Source organism: Dunckerocampus dactyliophorus, chromosome 16 (genome assembly GCF_027744805.1).
Source record: "Dunckerocampus dactyliophorus isolate RoL2022-P2 chromosome 16, RoL_Ddac_1.1, whole genome shotgun sequence".
Lineage (NCBI taxonomy): Eukaryota > Metazoa > Chordata > Actinopteri > Syngnathiformes > Syngnathidae > Dunckerocampus > Dunckerocampus dactyliophorus.
In genome coordinates this window covers 1357955-1376066 of record NC_072834.1, presented here as the reverse complement: position 1 = coordinate 1376066, position 18112 = coordinate 1357955, and the positions used below count along the sequence as shown (strand labels likewise).

General features: G+C 42.8%; 1 protein-coding gene across 3 annotated transcripts in view; it reads left to right on the top strand.

The window, feature by feature from the left end:
- Positions 1 to 582: 582 nt before the first annotated feature.
- Positions 583 to 18112, top strand: part of zzef1 (zinc finger, ZZ-type with EF hand domain 1) — a 39556-nt gene continuing 22026 nt past the window's right edge. For all 3 annotated transcript variants that reach the window (XR_008566388.1, XR_008566389.1, XM_054755324.1), the window contains exons 1-24: positions 583 to 1129; positions 2257 to 2401; positions 2480 to 2674; positions 3993 to 4176; positions 4275 to 4474; positions 5206 to 5416; positions 5782 to 5898; positions 6430 to 6608; positions 6779 to 6877; positions 8026 to 8117; positions 8204 to 8349; positions 9458 to 9563; positions 10926 to 11144; positions 12602 to 12693; positions 12781 to 12995; positions 13078 to 13211; positions 13285 to 13352; positions 13422 to 13536; positions 13649 to 13814; positions 14490 to 14611; positions 14701 to 14823; positions 15608 to 15777; positions 16434 to 16515; positions 16605 to 16806. Coding sequence is in view for 1 of the 3 variants with exons in the window: in XM_054755324.1 (XP_054611299.1) it covers positions 731 to 1129; positions 2257 to 2401; positions 2480 to 2674; positions 3993 to 4176; positions 4275 to 4474; positions 5206 to 5416; positions 5782 to 5898; positions 6430 to 6608; positions 6779 to 6877; positions 8026 to 8117; positions 8204 to 8349; positions 9458 to 9563; positions 10926 to 11144; positions 12602 to 12693; positions 12781 to 12995; positions 13078 to 13211; positions 13285 to 13352; positions 13422 to 13536; positions 13649 to 13814; positions 14490 to 14611; positions 14701 to 14823; positions 15608 to 15777; positions 16434 to 16515; positions 16605 to 16806 (3781 nt within the window). In the remaining 2 variants the exon portion in view is untranslated. The remainder of the gene's footprint in view (positions 1130 to 2256; positions 2402 to 2479; positions 2675 to 3992; positions 4177 to 4274; positions 4475 to 5205; positions 5417 to 5781; positions 5899 to 6429; positions 6609 to 6778; positions 6878 to 8025; positions 8118 to 8203; positions 8350 to 9457; positions 9564 to 10925; positions 11145 to 12601; positions 12694 to 12780; positions 12996 to 13077; positions 13212 to 13284; positions 13353 to 13421; positions 13537 to 13648; positions 13815 to 14489; positions 14612 to 14700; positions 14824 to 15607; positions 15778 to 16433; positions 16516 to 16604; positions 16807 to 18112) is intronic.

Genomic DNA, 18112 nt, shown 5'->3' with positions numbered 1-18112 from the left:
ATCGGCTCTAAGAGCCGGCTCGCGTCATCTGGAACCAATTGGGAGCCGATTATTTTTTTCCTCGTCTTTTTTTTCTGTTAAAGACGAATGTCATTGGTGAAGATGTGTGGCGGCGTCTCTTTGGCCACACTGAGTAGGGGGAGGGGCACCGTTGATGCTGTGGCGCTCATTCGTGAGAAATTTGCAGGAAGAGATTTGACCTATTTTGACTTAATTTGTCTATTGAGATGGGTCTTTGTTGTTGTATTTTATTTATAATATAACATTATAATATCTTTTTGTAGCGTTTCATCGAGGTTTAAATAAATCAATTAAAAAATAAACATAATCATAATAATAAACATATTTAATTTTTACATTAGTAATTCATTTTACACAGTACACATAATTTAGTAATAAATACATTTAAGAAAAAAAAAATCCGAGGAGCCATTTGGGAGCCGAAAGGGTCGACTCTTTTTAGTGAGCCGAGACAAAAGAACTGTTTCTCTAAAAAGAGCCGAAATTTCCATCACTACATCATCAGCAGCCTCGCAGGTGCTTCCGTGAACGAAGAAGAAGCCGCGCATGCGCAAACGCCAACGACGTTTCAGGCAAGCCGACGTACCGTACGTCAATGCGGTAGTAGTGTAGTTTAGGGATCTCTGTGTATTATCCTCTACAATCGCCCCAGAACTGCCTTTCTGCTAGCCGCGACACATTTTTTCGGTGAAGTGCCATTCAAACAGTCATGGGGAACGCAGAGAGCGGCTGCGGTGGAGGCAGCGGCGACGACGAAGACGTAGAAACGGGGAGCCCCGCTCTGGCGGAAGACAGTCCGGCCTCTGCGGCCACAGGCGTCGGAGGAACGGGTCCTGGGAGAGGCGGAAGAGCACCGAAGAATGTCGCCGTGCCCACCGGTGGACCGCCGAGCCCCGCTGTCCTCTTCGAACAAGTGAAACTAAGAGAAGCGGCGGCCCGTATTAGCGACTCGGGAGTCGTCATCCGGGAGTCTGTCCTGGCAGGGAACGAAGGAGTGCTGGTCCGGTGGCTGGAGGAGCGGCTAAACCGAGGAGAAGAGTCTGTCAATGTTGAACAGTTTTGTGAGATGTTGGAGAGCAGAGATGCCCCGAGAGACGAGTGTGAAGAGGTATTGGCTAAAGTGGAAGTTCCAGAAAATCTAATGAGTTAACACTAGCTGGCATTTTAGTAGGTACTCCTAATGGGATCAAGATTCACAATATATATTTGACACTTTAAGAGAGGTATTCGTTTAACAGCCGGGTAGTTTGTAAGGTCACAAAACTGCACATCCCTTCCAATGTCAAAGTCTACTCAATTGAGCATGGCTGTTTAGTAGCAGCAGTTCTTGTCACTTTTGCTGATCAGGTTTATTGTCTGTGTTGTTTGAACCTTGACCTTATTTGTGTAACCAAAGGGCGTGAGTGAATGGTCCTACCAGTCAGTGTGTTCTTTAGTCTACATAGAGCTGGAATGTCACTGTGTGGCTGGAAATGCTCCACTCAGAACCGACTCGTGAACCCAGAATGTTTGTCAGATATCAGACTACTGTCTACCTTGTTCAATGATTATTTAATGGTAAGCTAGAACATGGGCAAACTGGCCCGCCAAGCGTCTTAATCTGGCCCACCGGACATTTCCATTTTTTTTTTTTAAGCCTTTAACATCAAAACTGTAGCTGGCAACATGACTTGCAGTGTTATTGTGGCACGCTTGAGTAGCCAGAACGGTCAGATGCAATGTGTAGCTTTCTACTTACCGCACCATGTGGGCATGCAGGTAAATATCTACGCGCAATACCCATGCCAAAAAACACCTTTATATTCCCGCCGCAAAGCATGCTGGGTAGTTTGCCGTGTTTGTTGCATTTTTGCTTGGTTGCAAAATATGTTCAGGAGGTTGTCAGAGAAGTAAACAAGGAGGAGTTAACTAACATGCTCTTGATAGCCAATGTTTTATTGCTCATAGTTTATATTGTTGTTGCAGCTGGACTACCCAGCATGCCATGCAGGCATTTGGAAATGCCAGTTTTAGGTTACGTGTTATGTTTAGCTCTTAGTTGTTGTTTGTCACCCACGTCGTTGATTTATGCAATGCCTTAACTTGCTGTGGGTGTGTTTTTGTTTTGTTGCACCGTCAGCAAGTGTGTCATTTGATTACAGCCCCTTCGCCAAATCTTTTAACCCTGAGTGGAGTCAAAAAGTTTGCCCACCTCTGAGCTAGAAGATATCATGATGTGTACTGTCTCCGTCTCAGGCCTTTGGACAGTTTGATGCAGAAGGGGACGGGGTGGTGGATGTAGAGAGCATGCTGATTACTCTTAAGAATTCCAATGGCGCTAATCTGCGGGGAGAGCTGAGTCATGTAATAAGACAGCTGCAGGCGTGCTCCCTAACCCCAGGTACGTCATGAGTTTATGCAATTAAACAGTCATTACCCGGATTTCAATATTGTGCCTTTCTCATGGCTCGTTCCACAGGTTTTGTTGACATTTTCTCCAAGACCAAAGACCGGTTGGGATCGCATGCCTTCAAGATCCTGAAATTCTTGCACAGGAATCACATTCCCAGCAGTGCCATCCCTTTCCCCATTTTAGAGGGCTACAACAGTATCTGCACCATGAGGTCTAGCGTCATCCAGGACTTCCTAGAGTTCCTCCTGCAAAAGGAAAAAGGTGAACATTTTGTGTGTTTTTTGTCTTCTCTTATTGACTGACGCAACATCACTGCTGCCAAAGAGCGATTTTGCCAAAGAAGATCATCGGCTCGTTTGTGTTCCAACAATTGTTAGACATGCCAGTTTATGCCGAGGGATAGGCATTTGACAAATATGTTGTTGAAGACGAAACTGTGAGGCTGTGAAGCTCCTTTTTCATTAAAAGTGCTTCTATCGAGCATATAAGGATGCCATTGCAGTGCACTTCTGGCATGCAGACTCCTGATCAAACTTTTAAAACCAGTTGGATAAACTGTAATGACGTTACTGTTGGATCTTAGGGAGGTTCTAAGTAGAGCTTAAAAATGCGAAAGAAGAAATGGGAGTGCGGCAAACAAACTTTTCAAACCCTAAAATAGAAATAACATTTTCAAAAATGCTGCTGTTTGACGCCCCTGCACAACCTGAAGCTCCATTGAAGGATCATGATGGCGCCCCCTCCACTGTGTCGTGTGGAAAACATCTCAGCTGGGATCTCCTTGTCATGCCAGCTGGAAGCCATCAGGACCGTCAAGGGAGCATCAATTCCAAACGGGCAATTTTGTGGCATTGAAGGAGATGAGGCCTTTGGAATACATTTTTTGTTCTTAAAAGCCTTCTTTCACAGATGGCGCCTGTTGGTTATTGGACTGCACTCGGCACCAGTAACAACCTTCATTTGGGCTGAGGATTGTCCCATGTCTTGACAAACAGCCAATCACATCCTCCGGCTCAGGGCCAGTGAGATTTTTTTTTTGTCTATCACTTGACTTTTTTGTTCCATAAACTTCAGGATGTTGAAGACGTTTGAAATGACTGCCTTACTGCGTGCAACCTCAGCAGCAATGGCGCTCTGGGGGAGAGGCCTTGCTCATGCAGCTGAACAATCCCACCCTGTTCAAAGAGAAAAAGTTGTTTTGCCTTTGCCGTCAAGAGATCGTGACAGTGTGAATACCTGACATCGGATCCACATTTTTGCCAAGATTTTGACTTTTTAAAGGCTGTGGTCTTAAACGTTTGATCAGATGATGAACTGTCTATTTCACTTTAATGCTTCTTTGCAACAAATTGCTTACTCACTGTTTTTGTCTCACTCCCATTTCTTCTTTTTTGCATTTTGAAACTCTACTTAGAACCTTCCTAAGAGCCAACAATGCAAAATGTCGATTCTTACAATTTCAAAAATAAAAGTGTACTTCTGGCTAGTTGTGTTGTCATCTAACATCGTTTTTATATGTCAGCAGTGGTGCAAACTTTTTTTTTTTTTTTTTTTTTTTTTTTTTTTTTTTCTTGTTCAGATCTGGATATTCAGTACAGAGCAGAGCTGGACCGTGACCCAGAAGTGGACAAGGTCAAGGTGGTCACACAGTGCTACAGCTCAATCGAAGCATCATCCAACGTTGCTGATGTTTACAAGATGACAAACGGAGAAACGTCGTCATTCTGGCAGTCTGACGGCAGTGCACGCTCGCACTGGATAAGGCAGGGGCATTTCCTCTTAAATATGTGACCATGTAAGGTTAACCAGTTTGACTTGGACGAGTTTTAATGTTGAACCTTGTCTCCTTTTGCGTTCCCAGATTGAAACTGAAACCAGAGTTGGTTTTGAGGCGTCTGGCCATTGCCGTGGCGGCCAATGACCACAGCTACATGCCTCAGCTGGTCTCAGTCATGGTGGGCAAAAATCGCCATTCCCTGCACAAGATCAGAGATATCCGCATTCCCAGCAATGTGACGGGCTACGTTGCACTCTTGGAGAATGCCAACATCACGCACCCCTGTGAGTCACCACAGCCTGCCATTTTTGTCGTAACCATTCATCTGTCACTTGCTACCCTTTTTCGATGATTTCTTCTAGAGCAGGCTTGGCGCCACTCAGACTAAAACCCTCTGTTCTTTACTGGTATGGTCCCGCCAACTGGCCCCACGGTCATATGGTTTTGCAAGAGCAAGCTCAGTGACGACAGCATAAATGAATGAGCAGTCGGACCATTGTTAGTTAATGATGTTGGCAGGTAGCGTTGTTGCCTGGCATGGCTGGTGAACCTGCTGGTGTCCTGCATCATGTACAAACACACTGCACTGCACTGCACAGCACAGCACAGCACAGCAGTTTCTTTGGGCTCCAAGTCTGCAGTTCATTTGCATCGCATAAAGAAGGAAGTGACGTACCTTTTGAAGGCAAAGATGTCCAAAGATGTCTGGATAAACAAGAAAGGCCCTGTCGAAAGCAGTGAAAGTGTGCGCCATCACCAAGTGCCTGCTTATTACAACATCCTAACATCTCTGCACCAAAGATTGCCTCATTCCACGTGAAGAGTGGCCACTAATGAGCTGTTTTGCCAGCAGGCAGGTGAATGACCTGTTATGCTAGCCTCCCATGCTGGGCAACAAAAAAATAACTTTAAAATCTTTTATTTTAATTACATTTTAATATAATTCACCCGGGCCTCTTCTACACTGCATCGCCCGTCAGTATGCCAACACCTTTGTGTCTTCCTCAAATCCCAGACATCCAAATTAACATCAAGCGGTGCCTGAGCGATGGCTGCGATACACGGATTCATGGTTTGAAGACACTGGGCTATCAGATTACCAAGAATAAAGAGGTGTCTGTCTCGGACGCTTCGGCCATCTGGTACCTGTCTCTCCTCACCTCCTTGGTCACTGCCTCGATGGAGACCAACCCTGCGCTGGCACAGACTGTACTTCAGAGCACTCAGTGAGACACTGTGGTTTCTTCTCATAAAGGAAGTTAGAATTTGTGGCTGTGTCTCAAATCGAGTACTTCCGCCTCTGCGCCTCAGTAACTACACTGTTTCCGCCATGTACTGCACTTCTGTTCACCGCTTCCCATTGCGACGGGTTGCCTTTGAACGCAACATCCAGGGTGCTGATGTCGCACTGCATTTTGCCGTACTTGTCAATGCGATCACACTCAGCGGCATGAATGCACTCAAAAGGCAAAGTGTGAGTGCGGAAGTGCGTGAATTGAGACACAGCCTTTGTGATACAGTGGAAGAAATCAGTTTTGAGCATGTTCTGTTGATCAGCGCTCTGATTGATTGGTACGTGTGCATTTCCCAGGAAAGCGTTACAACACATGCCACCATTGTCCCTGACGCCATCGTCCACCGATTTCCCCAAGTTCTTCTCTTTGAACATCCTCGAGGAGGTGGACGCATTTCTCCTGAGGATAGCTGAGTAAGTCCTTGCTTGGATTGTCATTGGCACACCCACCTACAGCTGCTGTCGTCAAGGGTTGGCACGATACCAGAATTTCAGTAGCCGATAGCAATACCTGTGGATTTCCATGATTCTCCATGCTTATTCGATACACGGGGAAAAAAAACGGAACGCATGTATTTGTAGCTGTTTCACACTGTTAAATATTTAAGATCGCTTCTAACATCTTTTTGTACAGAATTTTAATTGCAGGAGTAGCTGCCAAGAGGTAACTACACATTCCAAAAAGGAGCAGCAGTGGCCTATGGCCTCCCAGCATATAAAAACAAAAAATACTGTGCTATGTGGAACCTGATTTTAACATATTGCACGTTCACCTGGTTGATCGTTGCAGTGTGCCTGCAGTTTCTCAGATTGACAATACTTGGGTTTTTATATGTCTTGAAGGGAATTCTCTGTGTTCAGAAAAAATTGCCTGATACAATCTGATTTTTAATATGAAAAAATATCTGATTGAATGCTGATGTTTGTCTCTTTGTATCTGGGAAGCTGCTGTGTGAGTCCTGATGCCGAGCTGACCCTCCTCGCCTTCGCTCTGGCCAGAGGCAGCGTGGCCAAAGTGCTCCAAGCCCTTTGCTGCATCAGTGATCACTTACAGACGGAATACAAGGCCTCCTCCCTCATCCTTTCAATGGCCTCCGTCAGGCTACAGCTGCTCTATCGAAACGGTAACGTCTTTTTCGTTCACCGGAACGATCTACACCGTCGTTGATACTCACCTCCTGTAAATGCCTGAATTGAATTGGCAAACGTCATACAAATGTGGATATTTTTTGAACGCATGAGCAAATATATACATGTTTGTTTTAATAACCAGCACAATCGTATGTCATCACAGGGAAGCCTCTTCAGCTGCACTTACAGGCCTGCGATGTAAAGAGTAAAGAGGAGAAATCGGGACCAGAGAACATGTTTACAGAATCCTCCACTGGAGACGGTGCGTCACGTTGTGAAAAATGCAAAGCTGTCAAATGATTACAAATTTCAATCAAATTAATCACAGTTTCCAAATTGATTAATCACCACTTGCAACATTGTGTGAAATATGCCCATTTTACTTATTTTATGAAGAAAAAAGAACAACAGGACACAATGTTATATAGTTCTGTGTGTTAGTAGCTCCAAATGAACCGAAACTTGAAATCAAGCTAAAAGATAGCTGTGCCTAACAGTAGTCTCTTTAATGGAACAAAAGATATGAATCACACTTGAACTGTTATTATGAGCCATGAGCAGACACCACGTGTTTTTTTTTAGTTGAACGCACTGTTTTGAGTGTAGAAGTATTTTCTGGAATTTTTGAACATACTTAACACATTCAATACCACAACAACGTATTTGTACAGCTTTTACATTTCTTTTGTGCGAGAGGCAAAAAGAGGTGATGACGCAACTCCCCCCTAATGGATTTCACTTCAGAGCCATTTTTAAGCCATAAAAACGGCCACCAGGTGGCTCAAGTGCAATTGATAAGAGCTCGGCGGGGATCGTGTGGACAGAGAAATCACACACGACAGGAAGGAGGAAGTGATAGAGTGTGGAGGAGTGTAGTGTGCAGAAGGACATTTTAAAGCATGCATGCACACATGCGTGCGCACACATGCACACACACGGTTCAGTTCCAAATGTAAAAACTGTAAATAGTTAATGGTCCTTCTGTATTTTCTGTTTATTTAGACACCACATACACGCGTAATAAAGACCTTGTTGTGTTGTTTGGAGTGCACCTGAATGCACCTCGCTGTCGTCTAGTGACAATGAGGAAGTGTTGTGTTTGTGAGTTAGCATTACATATATGGCGTTGAAATTGCACTGCTTTTGTGTTCTGGTCAGAATAAAGTTCTAAAAGATTGCCCGACCGTGTGGGGACACTATTGTGCGTCTGTCTGCCGTCACAACAGCGGGGTGACTTGGCATGGTGTGCATTCGTTGACAACGCCAAAAACCGTAATTACTAATTCATGTAATTCATGAAATCAATTAGTTGCCGCTATTAACGCTCCATTTTTGACAGCCCTAGAAGAAATATTTGTCATCCTTATGACCAAACCCTCAGGTTACAATCACACAATTGTTGTTGTGAAGGTTTTCTCACTGAAAGTGGCAAGAAGAAAGCCAGCGTGATCCTGTCCACCGAGGACCACGCCAATTTTCAGGTCACTCAAATGAAGATAAATGTGAGTATCCTCATGCTGTGTCTGTTACTGTGGATTTGGTAGCGCTGACAGCTGTGCACATCCTCGTCTCTGTTTTTTGGGGTAAGGTGCGAAAAGGGGCCATTGGAGCAAAATGTGGCTTGGTGTTTGCTTACAAGGACGAAGAACCCTTTGACGCAGAAAAGCATTTCAAGAGGTTCAGCAAGTACGATGCGTGGGACTACAAGGACTACAAAGTGTTTGTGCAAGACAAGTAGGCTTCTGCTTTGTTTAAATCTATAGATAGATAAGCCAATGACTGCTTGAGGAGTGTGCGTGTGCGTCACTGAACAATTGGTCAAACTTCAAACACGGTAGTGTCAAAGGTGTGTCACCTATCTGATATTCCAAAGAAATAAATTGAGGGCTATAACGCTGATTCATACATCATCACATACCGTAACAGTTCCAACAGCGAGTCAATCATATTTTGGCTTAGTTTTTATGCCGGATGCCCTCCCTGACAACCTCGATGTCATCTTACTAAGAGCACTTTACTAACAACGCGAAACTCATCGCACAGCAACTTAACACTCAACAGCCTGACAAATGTACAAGCATGTACCGATACAAGTTTGAAATGCAAAAAAACAACTCTTAAAGTTTTCCCATAATGCAATGCATCCATTGGGGCACTGCAATGACGTCAGCCTCCCTCTGGCCTCTGCGCTCCGGGCTCTTCTGGCTCCCTCTGGTGGACAGAGCCAGCATTGCAGTGCGATCCATCCATTTTTCTATGCTGCTTGTCCTCAAATGAAATGCGTTATGGGAAAATTGGTTTTCCCATTTTAAATTCGTATTGGTACATGTTGGTATATTTCTGAGGTATACCTTTTGAGTGTTAAGTTGCTGTGTGATGAGTTTATTGTTGTGTGTAAGATGACACAGTGAGTCAGACTGTTGTATTGAGTCATGACCTCCTGCAGTTTCCAATGGGTTGACAAGCTCGTGACTTTTTTCACAGCTCATGATTGGCTCCTGTCAAATAAAGACCTGCCTGGTCCTCACGGACTTGTGCGTGCCACAGTATGCCACTTTATGTACAAATCTGTTTTTTTCCTTTAAATTTAGTACACCGGAATTTACGGTATAAGAGCCGACTTCCACCAAAAGTCTGGAAACGGAATTTGTACGAAAACCAGAGGACTACCTGTACATGCTATAAAGATAAGCATAAGAATGACGGATTGCTTATCTCTCCAAACTCACACAGCATACCGTTAGTGTTTGTGTCTGGACTGTGGATGCCCCTCAGCAGCTTGGGGATGTGAATCAGTGGTTTCAGTGAAAGCTGACACATCATCTTGTCACTTGACCTACAGTGTGAGGATTCCAGCACTGTCCGAGGATGATCCCATTGGTTGGTTTGAGGTGGAGGAGGACTGGAATGATGTGGAGCTCAAGCTGCAGCAGTGTCGTGTCGCAAAGGTACATTCTACGTCCACTCGCACAACTAATTGCCTTGTTTTTGTTGCACGTCCTTTTTTTTTTTTTTTTTTTTTACACCCTCACATGTTATGTCCTCAACCGGTGATTCCATAACACTGTGGTGTTACGTCAGCCGTCTTTTCCTCCTAGTTGTACTTCATCTTGCCACGGTTAACCAGAGGGTGTGTTTGTGACGGTAGCGTGATGTCAATGCAACACAACGCAGTATAACCCGCCAAATGATTTTAAAGAAGAGGAACAGTGTAGTAAACAAATTACAAAAGGAGAACTGGACTACTTAGTGGAAATAGGGCTTTATCTATTACGCTTTCATTTCAGACAGCACTGCATCTACTATCTTGCAATAATAAAAAAAATAATAAATTACTCACAAAAGAAAACGATCTGGATAATTTTGCTGCCCTGCATATATTTCCATGTGCCTGTGTAGGCGATTGGAAATGCTACATGCAGATTTGTAAATTAAACAGGCACTCCCACCCAATTTTTGTTAATAGCTGAACCTTACTAAGCACGGTTTTCCATGTACTGTATTTTACTATGACACTGTAATGACATGTTTACATCAACACGGGGTGCATCATGATGCTGAGTGATTTTGTAGGGAGACTGGGGCAGTTAGCTTTAGCCATGCACCACTTATTAAAATATGAGCTCAGTCATGAGAAGACGCTAGCTTTGGATCTCTCTCTCTCGCTATTGTTTCACAGTCATTTCATTGGATACACAGTGCTCCCTAGCCTGTGTAAACTTTGCTACTGGTCCAGATTCCCCTAGGTCTGGTGCCGCTGGTAACACATGCGTGTCTGTTTTCCTCGTCTTTCACCTCCAAACTGGCAGGAAGAGGGTTGGTTTCAGCACCTGAACAAAAATGGTGTGCATTCACAGAGAGTGCGCAGAAGAAATGTTGCTCTTTAATAGTTTAAAAAGCCAGAATTTCAAGAAATGTTCCAAATGTTTTATAGACCGTACGAATTGCCTGTGAGAAAATACATGTCACAAACGGCAATTCCACAGCTTTACAGAGTGAAAGATATTAGACATAAGATTGCATTATCATGATACGTTTTTGTATATCATCATAACAGAGGTTTATTTGGTCTCAAAGAATGCTGATAATATCTCTTAGCATCAATTTGCGGGACAACAACATTTCAGAAGGCAATTGCATTGTTTTGTGACTCTGTTAAATAAAAACAGTTTGTCCAGTCATTTCGTTGCACTTTAAAAAAAAATTAATGCTAAAATCTCGTTTCGTCTCGTTCTGTAGACCCAATCTCGTGCATCGTCTCTTGACACCCCTAGCACATGTTTTTCACTCGTGTCCCTGTTTTGTTTCAGTTTCTGATGGTCAAGTTCCTGTGCACCAGGCAGGACACTGCTGAGCGCCTCGGGGTGCAGTCGCTCAGCTTCAGTGGCTACTCGTGTGTTGAAACGGAGAAGCTGGGAGACCTTGATGACCTTAGCTCTGAGGGAGAGCACTGCAAGCACGATGCTGTCACTGGCCTTTGTCTTCTGAACAAGACTTTGTTCTTCATTCAACAGCTGACACGGGATTTGGTAATTTATAACAACAGTCCTGTGGGTGTTTGTTGCTCAGTAAATGTTGCTCAGTAAAGGGCTTACGCTCCGGGACCGCCAGCGAAGGGCCAACAACCACCATGTGATCGATGAAAATCCGGATCAACATTTGCAAAAAAAGCGATTTGTAATTATTAGTTTAGATTCAGTGCCGGAAATCTTTTACTATGACAAATCTCACATCCTCAACACCATATTTCACTGAAAAAAGTATATGATCAGGGATGTACAGTATTTAGTCATTTTGGGGCCTAAGGCAAACCCGGTCATTGGGCCTCGCCACATCCTCATACTACACTAACAAATGTTTGTTCTGTTTTAAATGTATTTATTTAATTGTCTTTATTTATTTACTATTATTATTATAGATTCAAAAAAAATATATATTCATGTTTATAATCCACTAACAAGTGTGAATATGAGAAAATTCTCCTATTTCCTGAGCTAGATAAAGTCCTTCAAATCTTCCTGGGAGATTATTATTACCGAACAAGTGAGTCATCTCAATGCTTTTTCTATAATTGATAATTAAGCAACATTTAATATAAGGTATTTTCCGGAGTATAAGTCGCACCCGCCAAAAATGCACAATGAAGAAGAAAGTCTCACTGGACCATTTGTATTTTGGGGGGGAAATTTATTTTATAAAACCAGACCAAGAACAGACATTTCATCTTGAAAGGCAGGTTATAGTAATAACAATAAAATGGAGAACAACAGGCTTAATATAACGTGAATAGGTGGTATGTTAACCTAGCATATTAACAGTTATTCAGATAACTACAACCTAAACAACATAACATAACTAGTTTACTTGCAGAATATGATTTTGTTTTGGGGGGCATTTATATGTTCAGGCTTTCTCAGTTGTTTTGATGTTTACGTTGTAGCGATAGGCTAGCAGACACTGGCACATAAACCCAGAGCGCCCTCTCGTGGCTGTCAGTGTGGGGAAAAAAACATACATGTCGCTCCAGAGTGATGACAGTGCTGTCGTGTCGGTTGTTGTGACCTACGTTGTTTTGATAAAAACTGTTTATTTTCTTCTCGCCTTGTCCTCTTCTCCGCTCCACTGGTGTGACTCTTCTTCATTTTTCTCCAAACCGTACCAACAAGTTTGTTTTTCTACCGTCTTCCTGAATCAATCTGCACATGCGCAGTAACAGAATAGTCTATCGCATGAGAAGGGAGGGGGAGTGGTCCGCACGGTCATGGTAGATTATGCATGTTGAGATAGTTTTAAGGACTTGACTTAAGACAAAAACAGTGATATGTACTTTAAATAGAAGAACAAAGTAAATAATACTTTTTTATTAAATGTTTGGGGTCCCCTACAAATCTCGGGGCCCTCTGCAATTGACTGTGTTTGCCTTATGGTAAGTCTGCCCCTGGATGTGATAAATGCCATTTAGATTTTTTACACTCATTTCCTACAGGATACCTCTCACTTAAAGTTAAAGTATCTTCTGGACTTTACTGGGCTTAAACTGGACCTCTTCTGGAGCTTCTACAGTAAACTGATGGTGATGTGAGTATTATTTTTCTTTAGCTTTATTGTGTGCGTATCCCCACAGGATGGGGTTCTCACCTGTAACCGTGTGTTTGGCTTTCTCAGTGAGGGAGAAGAGGTGTTGAGGAGTCGAATCCATCTACTTCAGTTGCTGCAGAACTGCTTCCCCATGCTGCCCGGCCCTTCGCCCGCTCGGCCCCCAGAGGCGAGTGGCGCAACGGTTGATCCAGCAGCAGACGGACCATCCACATCCAGCAGCGTGGAGCCCGTCAGTGATTCTGTCAGGGCGGTTCAGGAGCTTTACTCTCACCTCTGCCACAGTATGAACCATTTCCATCATCCTTGGACACCAATAACTAGATTTAAGTGAAAAAAGCGGTAACATGTCAACACTTGTTTCAGTCGTGAATGAGCCTGAGGGGGAGACGTTAGTGGAAAAAGCCTTGCGCAAGGAGGCTGTGAAGGCCATTCTTACTGGAGCAGCCGTTTTCTTCCCTGATAAACACATCAGGCGGGACAAACTCTTCAACATGATGGTATGTTTACTTTCTGCTTCATTAACTTGACCTTGCTATTTCTCTGTGCGTTGTATATGTTATTTTCTTGCAGAAAAATATCACAGAAGATCAGCTGCCGTCAGTCAGAGTGACATTTGAGTCGCTGTGTAATTACTTCAGGTATGTGTGCAACAGGGATGTGAGCACAATGTACTCTCACACGTGACATGCACACGATTCTCCATTTAGTGACCAGGATCCCAGTGGCCTTCTCCTGCTCCCACCTAAAGGCGCTCACGCAGACTTCGACGTCAACACAAGTCTAGGAGTAATGGAGACACTGCTGCAGGTGGCAAGACGAGAGGTGAGATCACCGGCACATAATGACATAGCGCCTTCAGAAAGGTTATGAAAATATACTGTCTTGCATCGTGAAGAAGGTGAGTTGTTGCATGCTCCCTTTCTTTTCTCTCCAGTGTGAGGTTATGATGGTGGATGAAAGTGGTGGATCCAGTAGAGCAGTGTTGCTGTCCTTGTTCTGGGCTCTGCAAGGTAGCCTCCTCTCTTGGTGCTACCTCCAACTCAAAGGAAGCGCCTCCACTGCTGCTACCATGGAGCTGGTCAGAGACATGCTACTACAATGTGAGACACCACCCCGATACATTGCCTTTGCTTAGATACATTGGGATTTTATTCATCGTCTTTAGGAAATCATTTTCTTACTGCAACCACATTTACAGACAGCGCAGCACAAAATAGGATAAAATAAAAATACAATATATATAAAGAATAGTAACAAACGAGTAATCAAACAACCTCTTATGTATGAATTATTGATACTTGTGTATCAGCATTAGGACTAAGTATAAATAAAGTAAGATGGAGTATACAATTTACATTTTTGATATTTTATAAATCAATACATGTAGATATGCTAAGAAGTGTTTATATATATATATATACATATATAGATAGATATATATATATAGATATATATAGATATAGATATAGATATAGATATATATAGATATAGATATAGATATAGATATATATAGATATAGATATATATATAGATATAGTGATATACTATAAATGTATTTTTGATCAGCGTTTATCAACTGTAACTGTTCTATTTGTATGTGTTTATTAGGAGGCAGTATATTCTGCTACTCTTTTGTCAGATGTTGTGCAAAGAGATGAACTAAGGACTGTATTTGGAAGTAATTCAATGCAGTTAAGAGTAGAATTAATCGTTTTGGGTTTTTTTTTTTTAACAGTGACATATACAGTGTTGTTTTCATCCTGCTCTCTTGACAGATGTGAATCTGTTCTTGGCAAGTATTAAAGGCATACTCGCTTCACTGCTGGAGAAGTACACTGGCACTGAGATTACCAACAAGCTAGGCAACTCCATCTTTGCCACAGTCTTCAGACAGCTGGTAATTACCTCATGCTTTTGAATTGCGCAGTTGTATCTGAGTTGGCGGTGCAGAATGAATGCACGTTGAATGAACATTTGCTCTGCTAGCTCGTTTTCCTCCTGGAACTTTGCTCTTTGGACATTCCTCACTGTCTGCTGCTCAAGAGCTTCTCATCTCTGATCGAACTCCTCAAAAGTCTATCCAGTGGCACAGGAAACATCTTTTCAAAGGTAAGTCTCATATGTGATAATAATATAAGACAATAATAGTCATATTATCAGAGGATAAAAGGTATTTAAAACATTCAAGGAGAATCACTGATTGTAATCCACAAAGTATGTTAGATTTTAGGATTTACAGTGGATCCCCGCATACTCTCGGATTTTTGGTCCAATATGTATTAATTTGTCTGCGAAAATAGTTGTTTTAATTATTGCTTATTATTGCTTGGCTCTGGCAGCACCAGCCTCGACAGTCAATCTAGCCAAGTTAATATATTATCGGAAAACGAGACTGGAATTACAGCAGGCAAGCGGTGTGGATTATGTAGACGACGCGACTCCTGATTCTGTCTGTTCATCGATCAGCTTAAATTATCATCCATGATGTATTTTATGCATTTAATACGTGTGTGAGGCACATTTAGGGCTTAAACCGAGATTGTGTCGTGAGTGAGCAATGACAGTTGAAGAGAGAAGAGCAGGGCTCTAATGAAAAGGTAATCCAATAAGTACAACAGTCACTGTTACTGCAAATGTTGATCTGAAATCGGAGGAGAACAACAACATCAAGGTAGCAGGCGGGTCGGGGGGGAGTTGTGTGTCAAAAGTAGACATTTTTAAGGGTGTATCAATTATTTGCAGTTTTTTGCCATTTGCTGGTGTCGAAAAGCGGGGCTCTACTGTACATCACATCATACTCCTAAAAAATGTTTTATGAGAAGATCTATTCTTTCTACATACAGTCTGTGTGAGGCGTGTTTGAAATATGATTTGCTCAACATGGTACCATTAGGTGGACCAAGAGAGCTGGCACCAGCCTCAACAGCCTGTGGTGCTGAGGACCTGGACCATGGAGTCCTCTCATAACTATGAAGACAGCCGGCATGAGACCAGCATCTTCGCCTGCCCTGGTGCTACTTGCTTTGAAGTAGAGTTTGATGAACGCTGTGAGACAGAGAAGAGGTGACTACGATGACATCGAATGCCATCGTGCTGGGAATGTTCTGTTTTTCTGTTCGTTCATTCGTCATTCTCTCAATATTACCTGATTAAGAATCAGTACTGTACATCACAGACTGTATCCGAAAAAGCAGAGGTCGCATCCTTTTTCAAAATGTGTTTATACCGTACTTTCAAGCCAAATGCTTCTTGTAAAGGTGTTCCTTCATTCAGTCATCAGGGAAATGTTCACTTCAAAGAACAGAGCTCGAGGCGGCGTCCATCTGTCTCTCGTTCTCTGCACTTGCTTTGTGCATTGTTGTCTTAAACCTGCCTCTTTTGGAAAAGAAAACAAATTTACAGTATCACTGGGATGCTATGAACATCCAGCAGCAACACAACATTTTTGGCACGACTGCTGCTGTGATGAAAAATATACCAAAGTCGAGCTATATAATGTAATGTTTGCGAATTTTCAAAAAACGAACATAATTACAAAGAATATAGAACATACTTAAGCAAAGTTGATCAATCATATCAGTGACCCTTTAAGTTAAAATTGTCATTGGAAAAGTTTGCATCTCACAAATGCAAGTAAGTATTTAATACTTTTAGTTTATTGTTTAAGTGTATTAAATACTTTTCCCCATGTTGTTTGATGCCCATTTTTCAATTCATAGGTATGACTACCTAGAATTCACCGACTCCAGGGGTGGGAAGTTTCGCTATGACATGAAGGTTGGAACTGAGAAGTGGCCAAAGGTAGGAATTAGCCATCTAACCACAGGACGCCTCCATATTTGACACCACCAGTACCTGTCACGCACGTTGCTTCTCTTTGCTCTCTTTAGAAGGTAACGTTTGACACGGGCCCTCAGCTTCAGTTCCTCTTCCACTCTGACAGCAGCAATAATGAGTGGGGTTACAAGTTCACTGTCACAGCCATGGGTCTACCGGACATCACCATTTCATGGATGTCTGACCTGCAGCTGCTTGTGGCTCGCCTAATGGGGCGTCTTGCCTCCAGAACCCTGGCGCTCAAGTCACCTCATGGTGAGATTGCGCTTCGGAACTGTTGTCAAAGTCTGTGTTTCGTATTTATCCTTCATCTTGTAATGTTTGCCAGTTGCACTTGTTGGGCCATCATGGTGAACGTTCTAATAGCATAAAATGTGTCCTTTCATATCCAGTATACCGTATGCCAGTGCTTCCCAAATGTTTTACAGTAGCGTACCCCTTCAGACATTTCACCTGAAGCCACATACCCCCTATTCCTGCACACTTAAAAACACATCTTTTGATAATTAACTTGAAATATTAGTTGGTATTAAATTGATAGTCATTTCGGGTCAAAGTTGTGTATTTTGCATGGTCACATTTCGCATAACGTTTCACATGAGCACTAATAAATACAGTCAAACCTGTCTTAGCGGCCACCTTTTATAGAACAGCCACCTGCTTATAGCGGCCACTGAAAAATCCCCCGCAGCAAATTTACATGTTATAGACCCTGTATATAGCAGTCACCTGTCTAACGCGGCCAGCGGGCACCGTTTTGTCTCCCTTGGTCAATATCTGACCGCATATAGCGGCCAAATTACCGACTGAAGTAGAAGCTTCATGCACGAAAAAGTTTTGTTTTTCAATCAATGAAGCCGTCGTGTGTAGACTTTAATTACTGAGTCCTAGCTCAGTCACAATCATTCACAAGATCCACACAAACTGTCAGTTGTTCCACATAAAAAAGCAGTCTTCTTTTGAGCTTGCTATTTCCTGGTCAAACATGTAACTTTAAGAGCATTTGCAACAAAACATTACCGCAAAGTAGGCTGGGAACAGGACGTGCTCCCAACGACGCTACAATGCAATACAATACTGCCTGCACGCTAAAACCATGCTAGCATATGTTTTTAAAAAGCCAGCAGGAGCAAAACTGAGTTAGGTTGTACTTAATTGAAGTATTTTAGAATGTACTCACGTTATTTTTCATTAATCCTCATCCACAAATCCATCAAAGTCCTCATCTTCTGTATTCGACACAAACAAAACCGTCTTCTTTTTCGTTCGCTACTAGTCTGTTAACTTGTCAGTGTTATTCAGCTCCGAAGCAAAGAAGGAAACTTCTCCTGTTGCTTCTGCCAACTTTATTTATTGAACGCGGCCACCAGACAGCAGCTCAGAACACACACACATCTCTCAGCATCGTCTCTCCTTCCTGCTTGCCCACAAGGCAAAGGTTAAACAAGCCCCACTACATAGCTGTCCAGCCAATGCCTGTAACAAGTGACACCGTTTATTTCCTGGTGTGAGACAATGTGCACAATGTGTGTCAATACTGTAATGCCGCTTGTTGTGGGGA